This window comes from Oryzias latipes, chromosome 17, assembly GCF_053564925.1.
Source record: "Oryzias latipes strain Hd-rR chromosome 17, Olatipes_Hd-rR_3.1".
NCBI lineage: Eukaryota > Metazoa > Chordata > Actinopteri > Beloniformes > Adrianichthyidae > Oryzias > Oryzias latipes.
Window position 1 is genome coordinate 8,127,071 of NC_136253.1, and position 22,586 is coordinate 8,149,656.

A 22,586-nucleotide genomic window follows, 5' to 3' on the forward strand; every position below is an offset into this window, starting at 1 on the left:
GGAGGAACTTTCTCGTTTTCTGGATGCTTTGATTCATAATTATTCCAGGACTTTGGAGACAAAGAGTTCATAATCCAAAAGTTTAGACATTTATTAGAAACGCTATTAAAAAAGCCTTCATGGACATTAGAAAAGCAAACAGCAGAGGATGAGGAGGATGAAGGCGCTGCAGCTCACGGATCCTCCTTCGCCTCCGTCAGTTCTTCTATCCGAGCCACCACGCTCTCCATCATGTCGAAGGTGTGGAGGGCTGAATGTAGAGCCTGGGGGGGGCAGCCGAGAGTCAAGCTGCAGCTTCTCACAGGTGTGTTTATGGAGAGGAGACAGACGCACCTGGATCTGGGCCGCCGGCGTCATTTGTGGAAGCTTCTCGTTGCTGACGCTCACAGACAGGACCGGCTCCTCTGGAAGAAGATGAAGACTCTTCAGCATCGAAAGCTTCTTCACAGCGGTCCCGTAGGAGGACAGGCCTCACCTGTGTTGCGCCGGCGCTCTGTGTGGTTGCGCAGCTCCTGCTCGTAGTGCGCCCGTGACATGTTGAGCCCCACACGCAGGGGCTGGAGGAAGGAATCCTGGATCTTATAAAGCTCTGTCCAGACTCCCGTCTGCAGCCAGGGCAGACCAACATGTAGAAACTTCATGCAAAGTCCACGGCGGGCTGCGTGTGGTGCGGCGCTCACCTGATTCTCCGTCACTTTGTCCCTGATGACGAGGAAGCGCAGCAGGTTGAGAGCCTCCATGAGCCTGAAGAACAGCCATGAATCATCATCTGTTCTGGTTATCGACTCCCAGCTGGCATCAGGGAGGAAACATGGAGGCTGGCTGAAAGCAACCACACCCTTTATGCAAATGCCAGCACCCCTCTGGTCATGAAGGAAACCCCATAATACTCCATTTGACATCTATCTTCAACCTGATCTTTTCTCCAACCCTTGTGCTATCCTAGGCACTTTAACATTGGGAGTTGGGTCATCTAGACCCACTAGACAGTGCTCTGAACCTTTTTTCTTCAATGATTTGTGATCTTCACTGGTGTCCATGGATTACATGAAATCTTTCCACCTTTATCCACCTTTTTCATGGTAGGGAGAACACGTCAATGGAAGGGGGGGGGGGTCATCTGAGATAGCACAAGGGATAAATGCTCTCCTGCTTTCAAGCCCGGTCAATGTCACGCCCCCAAGAGTCCTATACCCCACTGCGATTGGTTAGTCCATCAGCTCCGTACACAACATTGAAAAGGTGTCATTAAACTTTTATATTAAGGCGGGGGGCACAAAATATTGTCTTGGGGGCAGAAAATAGGCCCAGGGCCGCGAGTTATAGACCCCTGTCGTAGAAGCTCCAGGCTGTGTGGTAAGTCTGGGGGACCCCCCACACCCATAGGGGGTCGCCAACGAGGATTCCTAAAAAAGGATTCCTAAACCAGGACCAACCAGGCTCCAGTTCCCAAGGCAACAATGGCAGAAAAACAAGAAATCAAAGCAGTCCACAAACCCCCCCACCCCAATTCAGAGGTGTAATATTAACCCCCCCCCCCCCCCCCCCCCCCCGGGGTCATGACACGCCACAGATGTCATCCGTCTCGCCATATGCAACCTGAGGGCAACCCAACTCCCACGGGACATAACTACCGCCCCCCTCCCATAAGGGAGGGATCAGTGACATGGAGGGAGGTGTGTTACTACTGTACTTAACCCCCCCCCTCAGCACTCAGGGCACATGCAAGCCCCAACCCGGGGATGTAGGGGCCCTTCCCGCAGTGCAGGTAGGCCCCCCTGCCAACATTTCCTGTATGTCTTCATTATCGGCCCAGATCTTCCACCCGTCTGCCTCCATTGCAGCTCCTGAAACACACTGGGGGGGTGAGGTGTGAGGACAGACCGGTCCAGGTACTGCAGCAGGTCCGTCTCTGGTCCATCGGGCAGACTGAAGACGTTGCGCAGCAGGGGCAGCAGATGGACCCCCTCAAACCAGACGTTACAGTTTCCCGGCTGCAGGCCAACAAAGGCGCATTTCAGTCTGAAGATGACGCAGCAGAAAATGAGAAGGAACGCGGCCTGACCTGCAGGGCGATGTGGATCTGAGTCCGGATGTTTTTGATGATGTAGCCTTCTACTCCGGAGTGATTGCTAGTCCTGAGGATGTACCTGAAAGGCAGCAGGAATGATGGAGGCACAGCGGACAACGTCTGACCACCTGGAGACGGAAGAGTGGAGCTCACTGGAAAAGCCGGTACTTGGCTTCTGTGTCAAACTTCTCGATGCTCAGCTGGAAGACCTTCAGACCTTTAGTCCTCTGAGGGCAGAGAAGAAAACCGAGACTAGAAAAGACAGACAGAGCCACCGCAAACCCGCCACAAAGAAAAGTCTCACCAAATCATGGCGAGGACACAACGTCATGACCTTCACCATGTTCTGAAAACAGACGTTGCAGTCAGAAACACTGCAGGACACAAAGCCTCTGGTGTTCACCGGATCTGAAGGTCTTCATCACCTGCGGGACGGTGAGGAAGGTTCTGATTTGCAGCAGATCTGCTGGCAGAGAGCCGTCCTCCAGCCGCATCAGACTCTCCTCATACAACTCCTGAGAGGCGGGAAACATCCAGTTACTGCAATAATACCAACACCAACAATTCACTGTGATTTAAAAAATGAGTAAATATTTAAAAAAGTACTGTGAAAGTTTTTATATTAATTAAAGTAAAACTTCAACATAAATGAAGAGTTTTCTTAGTGAACAGTTGAATTAAACAGAAAAATGTAGTTTCTTGGCACTGTAGCACTATGGAAGCGATTCTGTAGCATAATTAAAAATAAAAGTCAAAACCAGAAATGCTTTTTCATTTTCAAATGTAACTGCATCAAATGACTCAAAATTAAATTGAAAAAGCAATCCTTCAATATGCTTTTTCATTTCTACTTAAACTGCTCATTCTGTGTCAATCGTTCATTTTTCAACAAGCAATCAGATGTGTTAATAGACGTTTGCGTTGATGCCTTAAAGGTGAGAGCTGTAGATGCTCGTAGCGTGACATGCAGAGGACTGAACATTGGTTTGCATGAACATTCAGAACACGCAGGACAACACTGGAGACGGAGACAGTTCAATATCGGCTTGTTTGATTTAAGAAGGGGCCGAAATTCGGTTGACCCCTAATGGGAACCACAGAAGACAAGGCAGAGTTCTTACTGTCCAAACACGACAAGACCAAAGAACAATAAAAAACACAAACAGCCCCTGCAGAGAAGAGCTTAAGCCGTCTTTACTCACCAGACCTTTCTGAAGCTTTAGATCCTCGGTGCTGTGGAAAAACAGACTTGAAGCTGTCAGGATGAACATCAGCTATGATGTCAGGACTGCTTCCTTTAAGCTAACTTTTATCATGTGTCTGTGATGCGACCGTGTGATGGATCACCTGGACAGCAGCAGGAAGATGTGCTCCATGTTACACCGCAGGCAGAACACCGGACTGCCGAGCACCAGGAGGAAGAACCGTTAGATCCAGAAGCAGCAGCCTCCAACGTCTTAGGAAACCAAGATCCTTCTGCTCACCTAAAAATGCTGGGGAACCTGTCAGCAGCCAGGTGATGCACAAACACCAGGTGAGCCACGCTCGCCAAAGACGCCTTAGGGTAACGCACTTCCTCCTCCAGGAAGCCTGGTACGTGCTTCCTCTTCAACACGGGCTGGAAAACCAGACTGTGGAGGTGCTCTCCCACTGAAGCCAGACCATCCTGCAGCACAAACAACCAGCATGAACCTTCCACCGTCACACCTGCTGCCCGCACTGGACCGCAGCCACCGATGAGGAAACGTCCGTCTGAAAGCTTCTAAGACATGTTTCTTTGGGAAAACATGAACAGTCACCAGTTAGAAACGGACGATGCATTTCTTTGTTCATCCAATCAGAACGGAGAACTCCAGAAGTCTCCTCTACAGAGCATGCAGGAACAGAGCTCTTAAAACAAGAATAACTGTCCGACCATCAGGTGAATGCATTTGGACTATGGATGCTGCAGTCTGGAGCAGAGCCATGTTCTGCAGCAACAAATGAAAACATTTGCCTCCAAGCTCCAGCAGCCGCTGTCCCTAAAGCTACTCTTTCTTATTTCAATGGACGGTAGGACAAACTCAGTACCAGAATGTGGGTGGCAAAGGTCCTGAGTGGAGACTCGGTCAGCTCGTCCGGGCCCCTGAGTTGCACCTCCAGCAGCAGGTGACTCAGCGTCTTCATGCAGCTGCTCAGCACAAACAGTTTATCAGGATGCCGTGAAAACCTCAGCAGGATGTCGGCGCCCGTCCCACATCAAGGTTTTACTCACAACTTCAGAAGCTCCGCCCGCAGCTCGTCCTCCAGACCGCAGTCCCGGTCGCTCCTGCTGCTCAGACTTTGTCTGGCTTCTTGGAAAAAGGGCCTGACAAAGTCTGCGAGCTCAATGCAGCAACGGCAGACGGAGAACTCATCGGTCTCCTCTTGCTCCTTTGTAAGGGGAAGGGGCAGCTTGATCAGCTGGTCCAGCACGGAGGACAGGGTCATGCCCAGAGACGAGGCCTTCCGGCTGCCCAGACGCAGCAGCACTGCAGGGATGCAACGACAGCAGAGCACTCACACGCAGCACCAACGCCTTTCAGCAGCTTTTGAAGCAACCTTCACCTTTCTGAAGAGGCTTCAGCAGCAGGTGGAGGCTCTCAGCTGCTGTGTGAGGATCACTGTGCTCCAGCTGCTCCAGCAGGCCGATCAGCAGCTCTTTAGGTCTGCAGGTCTGAAGAATCAAAAGTTCAGGTCACACGATTCTGTCTGACCTTTTATTTCTATAAGGCTCTAAAGGTAGATGAGAATGAAAAAAAGACCAACCCAGTCATTTACTTTTCCATCCAGTTACAAACCCTCCACTGATTTCCCATCATCCTGTTCTTTACTCTCTCCCACTAGCTTACAGCCCCTCAGGCCCCCAACCCAACATTAGGGAAACGACACAAATGGCACCAACACCTGATCTATCCATTTGGATCTGTTTGTCTGCAGGTGGATGACCAGAATGGAGCGGAGCAGGGAGACTTTGGCCCCGCCCCTTTCAGTTACTGCATCACAACTGAGAGCGGTTTCAGACGGTGCATTTTTATCTGCTCCTGATCAGTTTGATTAAAGAAATACTCAGAAACCCAGTTTTAATCTTAAATTCTTTTGTATTTGTCTTCCATTGTGAAGATAAATGTTTCAGGAGCGCATTAAAAACACCAAAAACGCCGTTTTCATTGGAGTGGATATATAAACTCTGAAAACATTCTCATTGAATTAGCTGCACGGACGGTAAAAGAAAAGCTTTGTTTTCTTGAACCGTCTGTTTTCAAAACCAAAATGTTTTTTAATAAAGCAGATAAATAAATAGGAAATACATGCAAAGTTTCACTTCTTCTAAAGCTGATGAAGCCAATGATGTCAGAAAGATGAATTCTGTCTCCACTTCCAACCCAAAGTCCTTCTTTGAGTTTTTCCAGCTTTGGGTGTTCAATTAAATAAAAGTTTACCATCTAATGCAGTTTGACTTTAAGTAGAGCAAAGAATTCTGGGAAACAAATTCAACAAAATAGGAATTGATCCATAAAGTACTTCTGCGAATAATGTCACGTTTTAAAGGTAAACTTTGGAATATTTTAACCCGTTTGGTCTCCTTCATTCATTTTAAATTTTACAGCGTTCATTGACTAGTTCTTAGTTCTCGATCAGGAGCAGATGGGAAGCCTCTCTCGGTTCGGGTCCGTGACCATGTCGGAACCGAGCTGCTGCTCTGACCCAGACTGACCTCCAGCAGGTGGGTGAAGATGGCCGCCCACCGGGGTAAGTTCTGGTCTTCTTTCTTCAACAGCAGCTGGATCAGTGGAGGCAGCAGAGTCCAGCCCATGCAACTCACCGTGTCCTGCACACAGAGGAGCAGATGCATGCTGGGAGCTGAAAAACACCAACGTGTGTTCTCTCTGACAAATGTACCTGGTTCTTCTCATCCAGCAGAATACTGAGGACGTCGGTGCAGTGTCCCTCCTGGATGCAGGCTCTCCCCGCAGCCGTGAAGCTGTCGTGGTGTTCAGCGGTGTAGCGGTTCTCTGGGAGGGCTTGCTGCGTCAAACACAGACATAAACGGACATCAAGGTATTAACTGTAGGTCAGGTGAGACTTTTTTTGCTTTGCAGACTCGTGTCCGCCTTCACCGACCAGTAAAAGTCTGGATAAACATGCTAGAGACCAGATCAGGACTCTAAATAACAGTGTGTGTGTGGTTGTGTTTCTGTACGGTCATGTGATGGACTGGAGCACTGCCCAAGCAGAACCCCTTCACTAGCGCTTTGAAAAGGTTTCTAACTTCTTCAGAGACTCTTACCAACCCTTCATGCTAACTCCAGACTTCTTGTTCTTCCTTTTTGTAGTTCTTTTTCATAAAAGTGTCCGGCCCTTATGTCCTCGGTCACAAGAAGTTAGACATGTTGTCATTTACGTGAGAGCTTTTCCTGTTTGGTCTGAATTTAAATGAAACACAAAAAGTTCCCTTTGTTATTACTAATAATGATTGAGAAGAAACACCATTTTTATTTGTTTGATATTTATTACTCCAAAAATTAAAACAATTGTAAAGATAGACCTAAAAAACAAACATTGATGGTGTCAGTAAGTATTTCCACCGTTTGCTGCAGTGACAGCAACGTCTCCACATGCAGTTCTGCCAGGTCATCATCATCCATGAACAGAAAGTTGGGGATGTTCTGGTGGAATTGAGGGATGATGATGGTTCTATGATGTCAGAACCTGACCTTCATTTCTGTGCACCGTGACCCGACACTCATCAGTGAACAGGACGGTAGACCAGTGCTGCATTGTCCAGGTCACACGGTTTTGTACTGCAAAGTGACTTGGCGCCAGTGGAGTCACCCTCAACGGTCGACAGTCATTCAAGTCAAAGCAGTGAAGACCAATGGTTAGTCTGGAAACCCCAGTACCCCTCACATCTGGTTAACGGGCCTGCAGCTGTGTGGTGTTTGCTAAACTGTGTCTGAGGTCAGAGGTCCTTAAGTTCTGGTCATAGTCATGGTCTGTCACTGGGGGGGATCCACTCCCGGGTCTGTCCCAAACTCTGACAGTAGTTCAGAGTCTAGATGAGAGTCTGCTGATGACACTCTGAGACAATTTCACCTGAACACCTGACTGTCTACCCCCAACCTGAAGGCGCTGTGGTCAGGTGGAGCTGCTGGTCCGTTAAGTGACGTCGCGTTTTCATGGCTGTTTGATTTATGACCTTGGAATGACTTTCAGGTCAAATCAGCTTTTTATCCCCACAGGATGTACACATTGATGCCCCAATAAGTAAAACACAGTCAATCTTGCTAACTTATAGTGAGTAATGTAAATCTTAACATGTGGATGGTCATCATGATACGGAGCCCGTGTCCTGACATGGATAAAATAAAATATATCGCGTTCCCACAAATTAATTAATTTGTGCGAACGAAATAATTATTACTGTCATAAGTCATGGTCAGCGCTCTTGCCTCACAGCAAGAAGGCCCCCGGTTCAAGTCCCGGCTGGGGGACATGAAAAACACAACACCAATGGGGGACCTTTCTGTGTGGAGTTTGCATGTTCTCCCAGTGCATGCGTGGGTTCTCTCCGGGATCTCCGGCTTCCTCCCACCGTCCAAAAACATGCTTCATAGGTTAATTGGCAACTCTAAATTGTCCCTAGGTTTGAGAGTGAATGGTTGTGTGTTTGTGGACGTTCTACCCTGCGACAGACTGGCGACCAGTCCAGGATGTCCCCTGCCTTCGCCCACAAGTGGCCGGGATAGGCTCCAGCAGCCCATGACCCCGAAAGGAAAAAACGGACTAGAAAATAAATGAATGAATGAATGAATGAATAAGTCATAAACATGGATCGCTGCTTCGCCTAACGGACTTAGCTCCATAAACACGGATGTGAGTAATAGTTGGATTCACAGCAGATACTTTCACATTTCTGTCTGCGCGTGTCTCATTACATTGAAGACTCAGAGGATGTTTAGAGATCAGATTTATTTATTTTAAAAAGCTCTACAAAAGCATCATACTCGTTAGCAGTCACTTTACATCCGAAGGCTAGTAGGCTACATGTATCCCATCATGCATCACTGTTAAGAATAATGAGAAACAGAATAGTTAGAAACTCCCTTTTACTTTTTATTACACTAACTTTTACTTTTATTACACTAATGGTTTAAACTTGATTCATTATGTATTATCATCTCAAAATTATATTACATTTGAAGACAGCACAGCCAAGCTATTTTTCTCACAGTTTCTTCTCATACTCCCTTTTTCTGTGTGTGTGTGTGATGCCTCAGAGATAACTCCATTGCAACCTTGGAGCTTCTTTCCAGCAGCAACCTGTGGGCGTGATTTTCACACCATTGTCCAGTGTATGATCTTCTGAATATGCAAATACAGGGTTTATATACCAAGCCCATCTCTGAGCTCCGTTGTTCAGACTTTGGATGCACCATGTTCATCTGTCTGTCCCTTTCGTGTTTGTACGAAGTAAAACTTCCACAAAAGATAAGTAACTGTCTCTGAGTCATTATTCATTCATTTCTGTGTGCAGGAAATTGAAGGGTACGAACCTAATTTAACTATTTTACAGTCCTGTTTACAATTTCCAGTTTCCTCACATTTGGTCCTTTGAGCACGATTGGTTACGTAGCACGTAGCCTACTAGCCTTCAGATTTAAAGCGACTGCTAAAGTGTGTTAATAACAGACCAGTCCTGCATGTTATTATTTCTATTCGACCCTAAACTACAATATCCCATACAGCAGCTGGCTGGCCGGTAGATGGCCAGTCAGCTGCCCGAATGCCGCCATGACAAGCAGAAGAGCTCTGCTGCGGATTTAGGAGCTATGTCTGGTAGGTGAAGCAGGAAGCTTTGGCATCCAAAATCTTATGATATTTTTCTGATTTTCATCGAGACAATAATAGATGGATCATTCTTGTTTTTTTTCCCCTCTTAAACGAATGTAGGTCACAGAGACACAGAAGTAGCAGCAGAAAGCGGCTTTTGCAGCTGGATGGACGGAGAGTGTACCACCAGGATGTGAATGAACGTGATTACCAATGCTTTTGTGCTTTTCAAAATAAACAAAACTGATCTCTAAACATCCTCCGTGTCCTCAATGCGATGTAAGACACACACAGACAGAAATGTGAAGGTATCTGCTGTCAATCCAACTATTGTTCACATCCGTGTTTATGAAGCTAAGTCCGGTAGGCGAAGCAGGAACCCGTGTTTATGAATGACTTATGACGTAAATAATTCTTTCGTTCGCACAAATTAATTAATTCGTGCGAACAGAATATTATTTTGTGGGAACAATATATTAACTTGTGGGAACGAGATACATTTTATTTGATTCATGTCAGGACACGGACTCCGTATCATGTAAAACATGAATGCTGCTGATGTTGTCTTACAGTTGCATAACATCCAGCAGGTTTCTTCTGTGTGTCTCACAGAAAGAGGCTGAACAAAAATCTAAAAATGTGTCCAAAAAGTTCCAGTGTTATGACGGATCTGGACTTGACTCTTGGAGATGAGATTCCTTCACTCCAAACGTGTCCTCAAATGATGAAAGGTACAGAACACAAGAATATGGCCCATGTGAGACGATCGATCCGAATTCTCAGGAACTCTTTCCTAAACGGTCACACAGGTTTGCTCATATTAAATCTGCAGCTGCTCCTTTCCTCCAGAAGATGCTGACACAGAAAGGACACAGGCTTTAACTTTGAACCTTCTGTCCTGGCTGCTCATGGGATATTTCAAGAAAACAAAACCATAAAATAAAGAAAGTGGACACTCACACACAGCTGGACCACATTGCTGAATCGCTCCAGAGCCATCAGTCCCGTTTGGACAGAGTCTGTCCTTCCTGGAAGTCCTTCAAAAACAACAGTTCAGATCAGAGTGTCCTGATGATGATGATGATGATGATGATGTTTTTCTATGTCTGTACTGATGACTTACTGTCACCATCTGTGCTGGAAGCAAAGTAGAAACCATGGAGATCATACAGAGAAGTGTGTCTAGATCAGGGGAGGGCAAACCTTTTGACCGGGGGGGCCACAAAGAGGTCAACGATGTGACAGCGAGAACCAGGAGCAGATGGGAGGAGTCATTTCATCATCCAAGAAATAACAAGGAATTTGGATGAAAACATGCTTGAACTTTGAAAAAGGAATATGCATATTTGAAAACAGAACGTTTGAGTTTTTTTTTTTGTTTTTTTTTATTTTGGTGCCATTTCCACATATGATGTCCCTCAGCGAAAAAACACAAACTCAGAGAAACGCTGCGTTCATGTGGTGCTGGAATGTTCGGAAAAATGCCTTCCTGACTTGGAAAATGCACAAATCCTCCAGCACCACACCAATGCAGAATAACTTTCCACACCTAAAAGTGCAGAATCTATAGGGAGACACCAGAACTACAGGGAAATGAAAACAATCCTGAGGGTTATCAATATCACTTATTCCAGTTTGGAGGGTCAGATTTAATAGTTCAGTAGTTTGCTGACTCCTGGTCTAGACTGTAGGCTCCATAGATCATCGATGTTGCAGGTCTTTCAGTTATGAAGTTCTAGTTTTATACCAGCAGTAAACATTCATCTACTTCCATTACATTAAGAATGTACCAATTCTGCTGACCAAACTGTGCTTTCTCTGATTTGACTGTTTAAAGTTTAAAACGTTTGAATCATTCTGCAGTTCAAAATTTTAACATTTACAAAGAACACGTTTTTTGTGAGATATTACTTATTCAGACAAGAAGAGAGAGATTCGCTTCGTGAAACTGTAGTCTAGAGGTGTCATGTTACAACATAAACCTACAAACATGTCACGTCTGTTAAGGAAATTAAACAAACGTTTGCCTTTGAAGGACGTAACGACGTGAGCAAAACCATGAAGTTCCTCTGCAGAGTGCAGCCTGCACACAGAAACAGCCTGAAAACGTCCATCCTCTATAAACTCAATTACCCAAAACTCTGTGCGGTGGGACATCAGGGTTTAACTAATGAGGAGGGCTGTTGGATTGGCATTCCTACAAAGAATAGCTCCTCCAATGAGAGAGAGAAGACAGCCAGCTGAGAGAACAGAACGGCGACCATGACTGCAGCTGATGTTTGAGTTCAGAACCGGCGCGGCACCGCCTCGGTCCACACACTACAGAACCGGGGCGGCACCGCCTCGGCCCTCACAGAAGCAGGCCGGCATTGGTTAGCTCGTTCTCGGACTGCTGTCTCGGGTTTTCGTGAACAAACGTTCGCATTAAACTCCTCTTGGAAGCAGAAAACGAACAGACGCGCGGAAAGTGAGAACCTACCTTCTCTCCTGCTGTTGCACGCGACCTGAACGCTGCGTGTTTGAACCACCCCGGCTGCCGTAGAAAAACTGCGTCACAGGTCAAAGTTGAACTGGAAGTGTCATGGCGACGGAGGGGAAGATGAAGAATCCCGGGAAAACGTCCAGAAAAGGTTTGGTTTGAGTAGTTTGGACGGACGTGTTTGGTATTTTATTAGCAGATGAACTGAACTGGGCTCCGTCTATGTCCTGGTGAAATCTCGTGTTTGTGTGACAGCAGGGAGACGCAGCAAAACTCTGACCGCCGAAGAAGAAGCCAGAAGAAGGTTTGGAAGGCTTTCTTCTCAGGTTTATGATCCAGTGTAGGCAGCGCAGTTTGAATGAATCCGTCTCCTTCCCTGAGCCAGGAAGGATGCGCTGAGGGAGCAGCTGGAGCTGGAGAGGAGAGCCCTGGAGGTGGTGGAGCAGCTCCTGGAGAGCAGCGTGGCAGAAGACTTCCTCCTGGAGTCGGTATGAACATCTCCATCTTTAGATAACACCTTCACTTTGATCTGGGTTGCGAGGGAAACCAGCTGAAAAGGCCACGCCCACAAACATTACCAGGTTTCCAGACCACAAACCATCAAACACTGCAAACTACAGCAGAAAGACACAAAACAACTTAAAGATGTAACAGACAGATAGTTGTTAAATTCAACTTAATCCTTTTAGGTTTTTTTTTTTGTATAATTCTTGAAAATTCTGTCTAATGATACATTTATTAAAGATCTTTATAAGGAAATAATTGTTTCAAGTAATTGATAAAATGCACAGAAAGAAAATGAATTTTGCACAAGCTAATGGGGAAAACTTTGAGGTAGAAATTTACAAGAAAACACTAATAAAGAGGTCAACCTGTTGTCAGTCAGGTTAAGAAGGGTTTTAACACACAGGCTCATTTTCTGTTCAGGCCAAGTTCATCACTCCAGCTAATTACAGAGATGCTGTGGAGGAGCGGTCCATCTTAAAGCTGTGTGGTTATCCAACATGTCCAAAGCAGCTGGGCAAAGTAAGACGTCGCCCCTCCACTGAGGGTAATGCTGACGCTCCTGTCTGGGTTTCCTCGTCTAACCGCTGCTGCCTGCTTTGCAGATCCCGTCTCAGCAGTTCAAAATCTCTACCAAGACGAACAGAGTTTATGACATCACAGAGCGCAAGGTGAGTTTCTTCCCAGAAGAAGAACGAACTTTGTCAGTGCAGTCGCAGTTTGAAGACAGAAGAGGTGACCTCATTTGTCATCTTTAGCGTTTCTGCAGTAATTTCTGCTACAAGGCCTCCAAAGAGTTTGAGCTGCAGATCCCAAAGACGCCTCTGTGGCTCAGGAAGTTGGAGAGGTCTGTGAACTGCTCCGCCTTTGTAAGACTCGACGTTCGGGTGGAGTGTCTTTGTAAAAATTCTCTCTTGCCAACAGTCCCCCGAAGATCAGGCTGCTGACGGCAGGACAGAGGTGTGTGCTCGGCGCCCGCGGCCGCACGTCCCTCTGCAGGAGTGAGCGTAACGTGTTGCATGTGTGTGTCCAGTGGGAGCTCCGGAGAGGAGGTGCTGCTGTCAGATCAGCGCCTCAAAGAGGAAGACGTTGAGAAACCACAAGCTGCCGCCCCCGCTGAGCCATGCGGGGATCATCAAAGCTCGGCTGGAGATGAGAGCAGCGGTGGGGAGCAGGACTTTGTCTCCAGTGTGGCCTTCCAGCAGCAGAAACCCCGGGTTCACTGGGCTGACCGCACGGGTGAAAGCAAGAACGGGAGCCAAGGAGAGGAGGGGACGGACGGGACTGAATGTCTGAGTCGCCTTCCACAGGAGGACACGAGGGGGCCGCATCCTGAACCCCCACAGCTGCTCGGTCCCATCACAAGCAAGGCTGAGCCACAGGACTCACCTGAGCGCCCCCAACTGGAAGAGGTAACAGCTCAGATGAGGGAGTGCACTCTTCATGAGACAGCAGCAGCCCCCCTGCCGGGCCTCCACATCACCCAGGTGGGCATGAGCAGGCGAGGAGCTGCAGGGCTGCGGGCTCTGCTGGGGAGGCAGAGCTGCACGGGAGCCAAACGGGAGCCAGCGAGCCTCCTGGAGACCCTGAGGAGGACTCTGAAAGCCTGGTGCACCGATCACACCATCAGGTTCCTGCACGGAGCCGCCTGCTCACCTGCCCCCCGTCATCATAACAGAAAGGAAGAGGGGGAGTTGGATGAAGATGATGATGCAGATGACGTGATATTGACGGACGATAGCGGGGAGAAGAAGCTGTGGGGGACAGAAGGAGACTATGAGACGCTGCAGAGGCTGACCCAACAGATGGAGCTGAGAGTCAAGGAGTTCTACAAGGGGACCTGGGTTATTCCTGTGGAGGAGCCGAGTGCTAACCAGGTGAGGGGGGGGGGTCCCTGTGGACCTCCCATCAGACCTCTGTTCAGTCAAATAAAATGCTGAGAGCAAGTTGAAATAGTCCTGGTTTGTTCTTCACAGCAGAACCTGAAGGAACCGGTCCTGCCGCTCGTGGACTCCCAGGCTCAGCATCTGATCCAGAAACGCATCACCGTGGAGAAGCTCAGCAGCTGGTGCGTGCAGATGTGTCAGACATGAACGTCTTCATCTAAACCTCTGCCTCCCCCAAACATCTTCTGTTTCACAGGAGTCCAGACTCCTGTGACGTTTGATCATATTATATTTATTATAGAAGTCCGGACATTTGTCCAGCCGCCTGCCTGCCTGCTGCTTTGCTCCATAACCAATCTGCTCCTGTCATCTGCAGCCTCAGGACCATCGTAGGCCCGCTGCACCTCACCCTGAGTGATGTCTCCACAGACCTGAACGACTTGGTGAAGACATTCAGGTGGGTGACCTGCACATATGCACCGTTCTCGTCCATTCCAGATCATCCTGCGCGCTGCAGCCTTCCATTCCTGCTCCCCATCATCATGAGACTTGAGGAGGCCCGAGTCCTGCATGAACGTCCCACAGAGCAGCACCGACCCTACTCATTATCCTCAAAGAATAAGAGAAAGCCCAGGAGAGCGTCGTGGTTTCCATGTGGTTGGCTCAGACATATCAGTTAGAGACCTCCAGGGGGGGCTGAAGAACCACAGGTTGACGGGAGCCCCCCAAACCTTTACACCAGGGGTGTCAAACATACGGCCCGCGGGCCATATTCGGCCCGCCAGGTGGTTTAGTCTGGCCCACATGATGAGCAAAAATCTTAAGCATGTTTAAAAAAGAAAGCACGTGTCTAGTCCATTCCTGTGGCGAGTTATGATTTTTTTAAAGAAATAACCGAAATGCGCAATTCTGCCATTAGGGGGGGGGAGGAAAAGCAAAACAGGTGAAACATATGTTTGCGCATGCCAAAGGTGAAACCTAACAGTTCTTCTTCTGGGTAAGATGCAGTTTGTTTCCCTGCGAGCCTCAAAGCTGTTGTGTTGCTATAAGAATGAACAGTAGTGACACAATAATGACCAAAATGTTGTCCAAAAGAAGTGGATTGCTGAGCTTTCCAGGAAAAATGGACAGTTTTCTTTTTAGGCAGGGTGTTTCACTTTTTTTGCGTAGCCCCTCTTGAGGTTATTATCGGGATTGCTTCAGTGTCAGATGTAAAATATTAAGTCAGTACAAAACTGAATAGACCTTTTTCTTTTAAGAGAAATTCATTTTATTTGAGATCCATTGGCCTCTGTGAATGAATGTGTAATAATAAGTGATTAGGTTGGTGATGTTGGTAAACTGAGTAAAAAATCAAATACAAAGCTGTTATTTTGTTTTTATGCTAGTGGTCCGGCCCACTTGAGATCAGACGGCTTGAATGCGGCCCCCGAACCAAAATGAGTTTGACACCCCTGCTTTACACGATGACTTTTTCTGGAAACAGATGAGTTAGTCTCTTTTGGTTCAGAGAGATGAACGGACAAATGTCAAGCCCCTCCTCCTCATGTTTAGGGGCAGAATAGAAGTTTAGAAACTCACCTGCTAGAATTGGACACAAAACCAGTCTGTTAGCTGCTCTGGGGGGGCTCAAAGTCTGGAAAACTTTAAGAGGTTTTCCAGACTTTGAGCCTTTGTGTTCTCAGAGAGGATCTTCAGATGGAACCCCGAGATGTTTTTTTATTATCATCCCCTTTCCTTCAGTTTGTCTTTCTTCTGCGCAGACATCTGCATGTATGTTGTGAGGAGCCTGTGATGGACTTTAGTGCAGAAGGTCAGTCAGTGATCGTTCAGAGCTCTGACCTGCTGTTTCTGACCCCAGAGGAGAGCGAGCAGGCTGTGGTTAAACCAGCGAAGGCCGAGCACGTCCACAGACAAGTGCCGCTGCATTGAAGTTTTTGAGAATCCCATCAGCGATGGAGAAGAATCTTAATGATGACATAGTCCTGTGTTGTGTGAGCAGACGGTCTTTGTTGGGTCTCTGAAGAACATTTCTCCCAGAGGAAGCAGCAGACCTGCTGGGTTTGAGACTCACAGACTGGATCTTCACATCGTCTGACCTTTGTTGTCCCAATAGAACATAAAGCTGCTGTAAACAGGAGGCTGTGGTTGAACAAGGTGAGGTAACAACAGCGGGTCCGTCATTTCACCGTCACAGGACCGTTAGAGGGGGCCAGAATTCCCCCTTTAGAGATGGACAGAGCTTAAACTAATGACTGACAGCAAACTGGGAAAAAACAGGAAAAAATAAATAATAATTGTATTTTATTGGTTTTGATTTTTTGTTTTTGCTCACTCTGCATTTCACTCTGTTGTCCCTGCTCTTCCTGCACATCACTCTGCTGTTTCTGCTGTTCCTGCTGTTCACTCTGCTGTTCCTCCTGTTCACTGCTGTTTCTGCTGTTCAATCAGCTGTTCCGGCTGTTCACTCTTCTGCTCCTGCTGTTCACTCTGCTGTTCCTGCTGTTCACTCTGCTGTTCTTGCATTTCACTCTTCTGCTCCTGCTGTTCACTCTGCTGTTCCTGCTGTTCACTCTGCTGTTCTTGCATTTCACTCTTCTGCTCCTGCTGTTCACTCTGTTGTCCCTGCTCTTCCTGCACATCACTCTGCTGTTCCTTTTGTTCACTCTGCTGTTCCTGCTGTTCACTCTGCTGTTTCTGCTGTTCAATCAGCTGTTCCGGCATTTCACTCTTCTGCTCCTGCTGTTCACTCTGCTGTTCCTGCTGTTCACTCTGCTGTTCCTCCTGTTCACTGCTGTTTCTGCTGTTCAATCAGCTGTTCCGGCATTTCACTCTTCTGCTCCTGCTGTTCACTCTGCTGTTCTTGCATTTCACTCTTCTGCTCCTGCTGTTCACTCTGCTGTTCCTGCTGTTCACTCTGCTGTTCTTGCATTTCACTCTTCTGCTCCTGCTGTTCACTCTGCTGTTCCTGCTGTTCACTCTGCTGTTCTTGCATTTCACTCTTCTGCTCCTGCTGTTCACTCTGTTGTCCCTGCTCTTCCTGCACATCACTCTGCTGTTCCTTTTGTTCACTCTGCTGTTTCTGCTGTTCCTGCTGTTCACTCTGCTGTTTCTGCTGTTCAATCAGCTGTTCCGGCATTTCACTCTTCTGCTCCTGCTGTTCACTCTGCTGTTCCTGCTGTTCACTCTGCTGTTCTTGCATTTCACTCTTCTGCTCCTGCTGATCACTGTGTTGTTCCTGCTCTTCCTGCGCATCACTATGCTGTAGCTACTGTTCACTCTGCTGTTCCTGCTTTTCCTGCACTTCACTCTCTTGCTGTTGTGTGTGTTGATGCGTTGCTGCTGAGCTTATCCCTGTGTTTTTTATTGACAGGTTCACCAACACCAACATCGTTCACAAAAGCCCGGAGTGGACCCTGATAGCAGTGGTGCTGCTGCATGTGTAAGTCTGAGGTCTCGCCTGTGTTGGAAGCAGAAATCCAAAGCGTTCCGGGCTGCTGAATCCTGTTTTTGCCGACACTGATCATTGTTTTGCACTCGCCATATGGTGTGTGTTCACGTGTTACTGGCAGTTCATGAACAGTTCCGTGCTGCTCCCGTCTGAGTACACACATCCTTATCTCGGCCTGATTGCTCCTCTGCAGATCCGTGATGCCTGGAGGAGGACACACACCCGGTTTTAACACACACACTTGGCAAACGGAGGGCTTTGAATTTCCCCAGCTGGGAAATCTTCACCTGATGCTCGACTGAAGAACATTTATGGCTCCTCTTCAGTTTGCTTAGTTAGTATTTATTTTAAAGGAACACAGGAATGCTGCTGCTGAAGAAGCTTGAGGATCACATTCCAAACTATTCTACAAAGAAAACTTTTCCAAGATTTTATAAATAGTCAAAGCAAATAACAGTCAGCATAAAAACATTAACTGTTAGTGTAAATAAAACGTTAGCAGGCATTTCTCCCAATAATAGTGTGTTTTTAATAAAAATTTTAAAATGCACTGTTCCAAATTATTACGCACAACCGTTTTCAAAGATTCTGTAGATGAAAATGATCATTTGACCGCCAATCATTTATTTCGAGGTCATATTTACTAAACTCAAAAGACATTACAATCAAAAACATCTCAAGGGTTCTTCTTTTTGTAGAAAGTGGTCAGTCAGAACAGGTCAGAACAGGTCAGAACCTACTTTTCTGAGGTCATTTTCACACCTAAAGAGCCCGACCAGCTCTTTCCCCATGATTCCGGCCCAAACCATTACTCCACCACTTCCTTACTGACATTGCTGCCTTGTAGGAACACGGTGACCATCCACCAAATAGGTTTCCATAGAACTGCAGGCCTCTGGAGGATCCTACACCTGGATGTTTGTGGGACTCCAGAGACAGCAGCAGCTTCAAACATGTTCTTTCTGCTTTGAATGGTATTTCAGCCGCTTTAGTCTGATGGATTTGTCTGTCAGAAACCAAACTCATTCTGTCTTCATCTGCACCGACCCGCGTGTCTCTGAATCAGCCACAAATCTTTCATAGGACGATGATCACGCTAATGTTTTCCTGAATCGTCAGAGGTTTTATAACTTGTTCAGGCTTTTCAGCAGCAGAGATCCTTTTTTCCCCATATTGGTTGAAAATGTTGGTCTGCTAAATAATGTGGAACGTCCTTCTTTAGTAGTTTTTCCTGAATTGAACTGACCTGCAAACTAATTATCACAGGAGTCTGAGATCCAAAGAGCCCAGAGACACAATATCATCCATGAGTTGAACTAAAAACTTTGATAATCATTTGGAATGCACTGTACAGCCTGCAGATGGACAGACTAAGTGCAAAGAAAAGATAGTTGAATCTTCTATTTAGGTGGAAACGTGTTTTTTGTGGGGGTTTTTCTTAATCAGCTGTGCTCCCTTTGCCACATCTCTGCAGCTCTATGATTTCACCGCCTTCTCTTCGGCTCTGTTCATCTTTTCCATCCATCATGAATAATTTGGTGTGTCGTCTTACCTGTCGGCCGTGTGGCAGCTGTGGAGTTGCTCTGCTCCCTTTTGTTCAGGCCACCTGAATAATAGATGCCCCCCCCCCCACACTGCAACATTAGACCCAGGTTGAACCGGAGATTATCCGGCGGCGCACCTCCACCTTGGACGGGACAGAGTAAAGCTGACCAACAGCTCTGTCAAACAAAGACGGCGTGATGACCTCCGTTTCAGCTGAACGCGAGGCGGCGCGGCGGGGATCGAGGCCATGAACCTGTGACGTAACGCTCTGCTGAATCACATGTTCCCCTGGAAGTTCAGTCTGCAGCCGCTTCATTCAGACTCAACTCCGATTCATATCAGAACCAGAACCAGAAGGAATGGGCGTGTTAGGAATCATACCTCTGATTTCTGATGTTGTGTCCCTCCAGCCTGTCCACAGTGTCTCCTGTGGTGAGGGGAGCCTTGGAGGCCGACTCCTCTGTGGACTACGTGAAGACGCTGCTGAAGGAGCTGGGCCTGGAGGAGCAGCACCTCCTGAGTTTGGTGGAGCTGTTCCAACCCCCCCATCACACGGACAGCCGCCAGCAAGCAGACGTGTATCAGTGACATGCAGAAAGGTGCTTTGCAAATAAAAGGGACTTTTTCATGGATGACTTTTCTGGCTTTCTGCTGCGTTGGAGGTTGAGAATCGGCTCCGTCTGCAGCGAGATGCAGACAAATCAGATCCTTCAGGTCTGACGCTGTTGATGTTTAACCTCAGTGGACCAGATAAATCACACCCAGCCTGTGTGGGTGAACAGCCGTGTGGCCCTGCTGCTGTAATAAAACCAAGTTATATCTCCAGACTTCCTTTGCATGCATCTTTATGGCGCCATAATTCCATTTGTTATATGGGTATGTGTCTGAGGATATTTGGCCTGGGCCAGGTGGCACATGCAGCCCAACAGCACCCAGGTAAATGTGAGGTTGCAGACCGGAGACGTGATTGATGGTCTGTCATCAGCAGCACCAGTGAAGAAAGTTGGACATTGAGTCAGAGGTTGTGGTGAGAAGTTTATCTTCATACTTACAAAGGTTAAAATCAGGACATAAATAAAGAAAGGTGTCAGAACAGTTAAATAGCATTCTAAGAAAAGGGGACCACACCCCCACACTAAAACGGGAGCATCTGTGCTGCATCAGCAGGTTCCCGCTCATTTGAGTTCGTGCTGCGTCTCTTTGTGCCTCCGCAGGTCCACCTTCCTCTGGAAGCCTTTCCCGCACAGGTCGCAGCCGAACGGCTTGAAGCCCGTGTGCTTCCGGCTGTGCGTGATCAGATTGGAACTCTGGCTGAAGGCCTTCCCGCACACCTGACACTTGTGCGGTTTCTCCCCTGCAACGGCGGAGAAACGGCCGTCAGGACATTCTGGCGCGCGCGTTCGGTTGGGTTGCGTCATGACGCCGCGCCTCACCTGTGTGGATGAAGGTGTGCTTCTTCATGTCCGATTTCTGGTGGAACCTCTTCCCGCAGTACTGGCACGGATAGGGCCGCGTGTCCGAGTGGATGAGCAGGTGCGTGGAGAGCGTGGAGGAGCGCTTGAAGCTTTTGCCGCAGATCTTACAGCTGAAGCTCCTCTCCTGAGACACAGAGAAGGTTCAGCGGGGGTTCGGGCTCGGTTCGGAGGACGTCTGCTGGGTGCGGGGTTGCTACCTGGGAGTGGACCGCTCTGTGCTGGTCGAGGCTCACCGCGTGCCCGAAGGTTTTCCCGCAGATCCCGCACTCAAACGGCCGCGTCCCGCTGTGTGAGCGCCGAACGTGGACCTCCAGGCCGTGAGGCGTGGAGAAAACCTGCGGGAAGACGGAAAAACGTCAACAAAATGTTCCACCAGTGACGTCACCAAAGGGGCTTTAAATGCTGGAACTCGCTCGCACCTTTATACACTTTATACACTTGTAGGATCCATTGGCCTCCAGGTGCAGGAAGTCATCCTCAGCCTTGATTTTGCGGCTTTGCGGCCGCACGTTCCCGCACAGCGCGTCTCCGTCCCGCAGCCTGCAGAGCTGTCGGCCTGTCGGAGAGTAGTCCCGGAGGCCTCCAGCCGCGAGGCCCCGCTGCGCGTACAGCCGCTCTCCGCTGCTCTCCTCCCCGCCGAACATGCCGGCGGGCGGCTGGGAGCCCCCCAGGGCCCGCGGGTGGCGCAGAAACGGCCGCGGAACCAGGTTCCGCAGGCTGGAGCCGGAGTACGCAGACCAGGAGAAGGGGAACAGCGGGAGGTCGAAGCCCTCCTCTGGCGCGGGGGGGGAGCATTTATCAGAACCTGGAAATCAATTTTAAGTGTCAGCGCGGGGGGGTCACAGGCCTCTGCACACAATTTCATAACAGGATTTTTTTTCGGGAACAAAATCCAATATGCGCATGTTTATTAATGTATTTGTTTATTTGTTTTTATTTGTGTTGTTTGTTTATTTTTTTTACTTATTCGTTTATTTAATTAATTACGTGTGTGTGTGTGTGTGTGTGTGTGTGTTTATTTATTTAAATTAGTTACAAATCGAATTTTTCTGTTTGTATCAAAAATCACATGGAAAAAGCAAAGTAGAAAAACAGCAGGATAATAATAAATATGGCAGAGCTCCAAACATGTTATTAACTTTGACGTTTCACGAAGTAAAACATTCTATTTTATTAGCCGCAAACCCTCAGAAAATGTTTTCATATATTTGACAATAATCGCAGAACTGTAATAAATAATTATTAGCATTAGTATTTTCTAAAGGTTAGAGTTATTCCCATAATAGTTTTTGATATAATAGTAATAATATCAACTGACGTGGTTTTGTGTTTATTTATTAGTACTATTGTTAATATTTTTGAGAAGTATTATCATCCATGTGTCCAGACCTGGTGAGGAGGACGGAGACGGCGGACGCCAGAAATCACAGTCGGAGGAGCGCTCGCACGCGCTTCCCGCGCTGCCAGCGCAGCTCAGCGGGGAGCTGGAGGACAGGGACCCCGGAGACCGCAGCCGAGTCCCGGGGGACAGGCTGAGGCTGTCAGCGCGGCCGCTCACGTCTTCCTGCTGTTCCACGCTGGAGCCGAACTCCCTCGGACACCTGCTCTCTGGTGGCGGGACGGGGGAAGGTGGTTCAATCCCGAAAGTTCCCGCTCTTCGGAGCGCAATTGTGCAGAAACGTACCTGCGCAAACGTGAGCCAGGATGGCGTCCAGCGGGCCGCCGTCATCGTCCGGGTAGCGCGGCTGGTGGTAGCTGTGGGCCCGCTTGCTCTTCACCAGGAAGGACCTCGGCATGTCGCTGCAGCTGCTGGCCTAGTGTCCCTCTGCTTCCTTTATCTCTGGGGTTTGGACCGTCAGTGGCTGTCAGACGCTGTTAAGATTGTTTTATTTGGCCAGCCATTACGCATGCGCAAAGAAGCCGGCGGCTTTACCAGGTGTCGCCGGGCATGTGGCCAAGGACCAGGACTTCAGAGGCTGGACAGCGTGTCGGAAGAAACGATTGGAGATGTTTCAATCACAAGCCCGCGCCTCGCGTGTCAGATGTTTGCGGCTTACAGCACTTTTAAACTCTAACGCGCTTCAGCCTGGGGAGTTGACAGCTGCTGCGCATGCGCAAAACACCGACGCTGAAGTTCGTAACTTACAGCTAAAGACTCCGTTATGAGGGGGGGGGGGGGTTCTCATCCGGTTACTTTATCATGAGGCATGACACAGGCGCGTGCGCAGGCTGAGATGGATAATGTCCCGTTTGTTTGGCCGGTTGTAACGTGATCCCGTTAATGAGACGCGCGGGGCCGCCGCGCACGGCTGCCAGCCGGCGA

The 22,586-nt window shown here is 48.1% G+C and overlaps 3 protein-coding genes and 1 long non-coding RNA gene across 11 annotated transcripts; 2 read left to right on the plus strand and 2 right to left on the minus strand.

Moving 5' to 3' along the window:
• Positions 1-66: 66 nt before the first annotated feature.
• On the minus strand, positions 67-11,542 carry glmna (glomulin, FKBP associated protein a). 2 transcript variants are annotated; one of them, XM_078934311.1, is made up of 20 exons: positions 11,403-11,424; positions 10,047-10,126; positions 9,884-9,960; positions 5,993-6,118; positions 5,808-5,921; positions 4,658-4,766; positions 4,326-4,581; positions 4,142-4,241; positions 3,556-3,737; positions 3,419-3,472; positions 3,274-3,304; positions 2,497-2,586; positions 2,376-2,417; positions 2,225-2,298; positions 2,066-2,150; positions 1,885-1,994; positions 681-744; positions 476-605; positions 334-404; positions 67-263 (listed from the first exon to the last, which is right to left on the minus strand). In XM_078934311.1, exons 3-20 carry the CDS (start codon positions 9,920-9,922, stop codon positions 174-176), a joined length of 1,767 nt encoding a protein of 588 aa, XP_078790437.1. In that variant the 5' UTR covers positions 9,923-9,960; positions 10,047-10,126; positions 11,403-11,424; the 3' UTR covers positions 67-173. The 2 variants fall into 2 exon arrangements, with proteins under 2 accessions (XP_078790437.1, XP_023820590.1); XM_023964822.2 differs by lacking the exon at positions 10,047-10,126 and having other exon boundaries at positions 11,403-11,542.
• LOC144986664 (uncharacterized) lies at positions 5,030-9,178 on the plus strand. The gene is made up of 2 exons (XR_013650502.1): positions 5,030-6,151; positions 9,044-9,178. It is a non-coding gene; the product is annotated as an uncharacterized LOC144986664 (long non-coding RNA).
• rpap2 (RNA polymerase II associated protein 2) lies at positions 11,412-19,615 on the plus strand. 5 transcript variants are annotated; one of them, XM_011486125.4, is made up of 12 exons: positions 11,412-11,553; positions 11,658-11,706; positions 11,788-11,890; positions 12,330-12,428; positions 12,512-12,577; positions 12,665-12,753; positions 12,831-12,866; positions 12,940-13,783; positions 13,883-13,974; positions 14,169-14,249; positions 17,166-17,234; positions 19,199-19,615. In XM_011486125.4, exons 1-12 carry the CDS (start codon positions 11,505-11,507, stop codon positions 19,374-19,376), a joined length of 1,755 nt encoding a protein of 584 aa, XP_011484427.1. In that variant the 5' UTR covers positions 11,412-11,504; the 3' UTR covers positions 19,377-19,615. The 5 variants fall into 5 exon arrangements, with proteins under 5 accessions (XP_011484427.1, XP_011484428.1, XP_020566435.1 ...); XM_011486126.4 differs by having other exon boundaries at positions 13,886-13,974; XM_020710776.3 differs by lacking the exon at positions 19,199-19,615 and adding an exon at positions 17,437-17,793.
• A 195-nt stretch (positions 19,616-19,810) lies between these two features.
• On the minus strand, positions 19,811-22,322 carry gfi1aa (growth factor independent 1A transcription repressor a). Of its 3 annotated transcripts, XM_078934317.1 has the most exons (7): positions 22,197-22,322; positions 21,948-22,103; positions 21,653-21,871; positions 20,683-21,068; positions 20,461-20,598; positions 20,222-20,387; positions 19,811-20,142 (listed from the first exon to the last, which is right to left on the minus strand). In XM_078934317.1, exons 2-7 carry the CDS (start codon positions 22,057-22,059, stop codon positions 19,964-19,966), a joined length of 1,200 nt encoding a protein of 399 aa, XP_078790443.1. In that variant the 5' UTR covers positions 22,060-22,103; positions 22,197-22,322; the 3' UTR covers positions 19,811-19,963. The 3 variants fall into 3 exon arrangements, with proteins under 3 accessions (XP_078790443.1, XP_078790442.1, XP_078790441.1); XM_078934316.1 differs by having other exon boundaries at positions 21,653-22,103; XM_078934315.1 differs by having other exon boundaries at positions 21,653-22,214.
• Between the last annotated feature and the right edge of the window lie 264 nt (positions 22,323-22,586).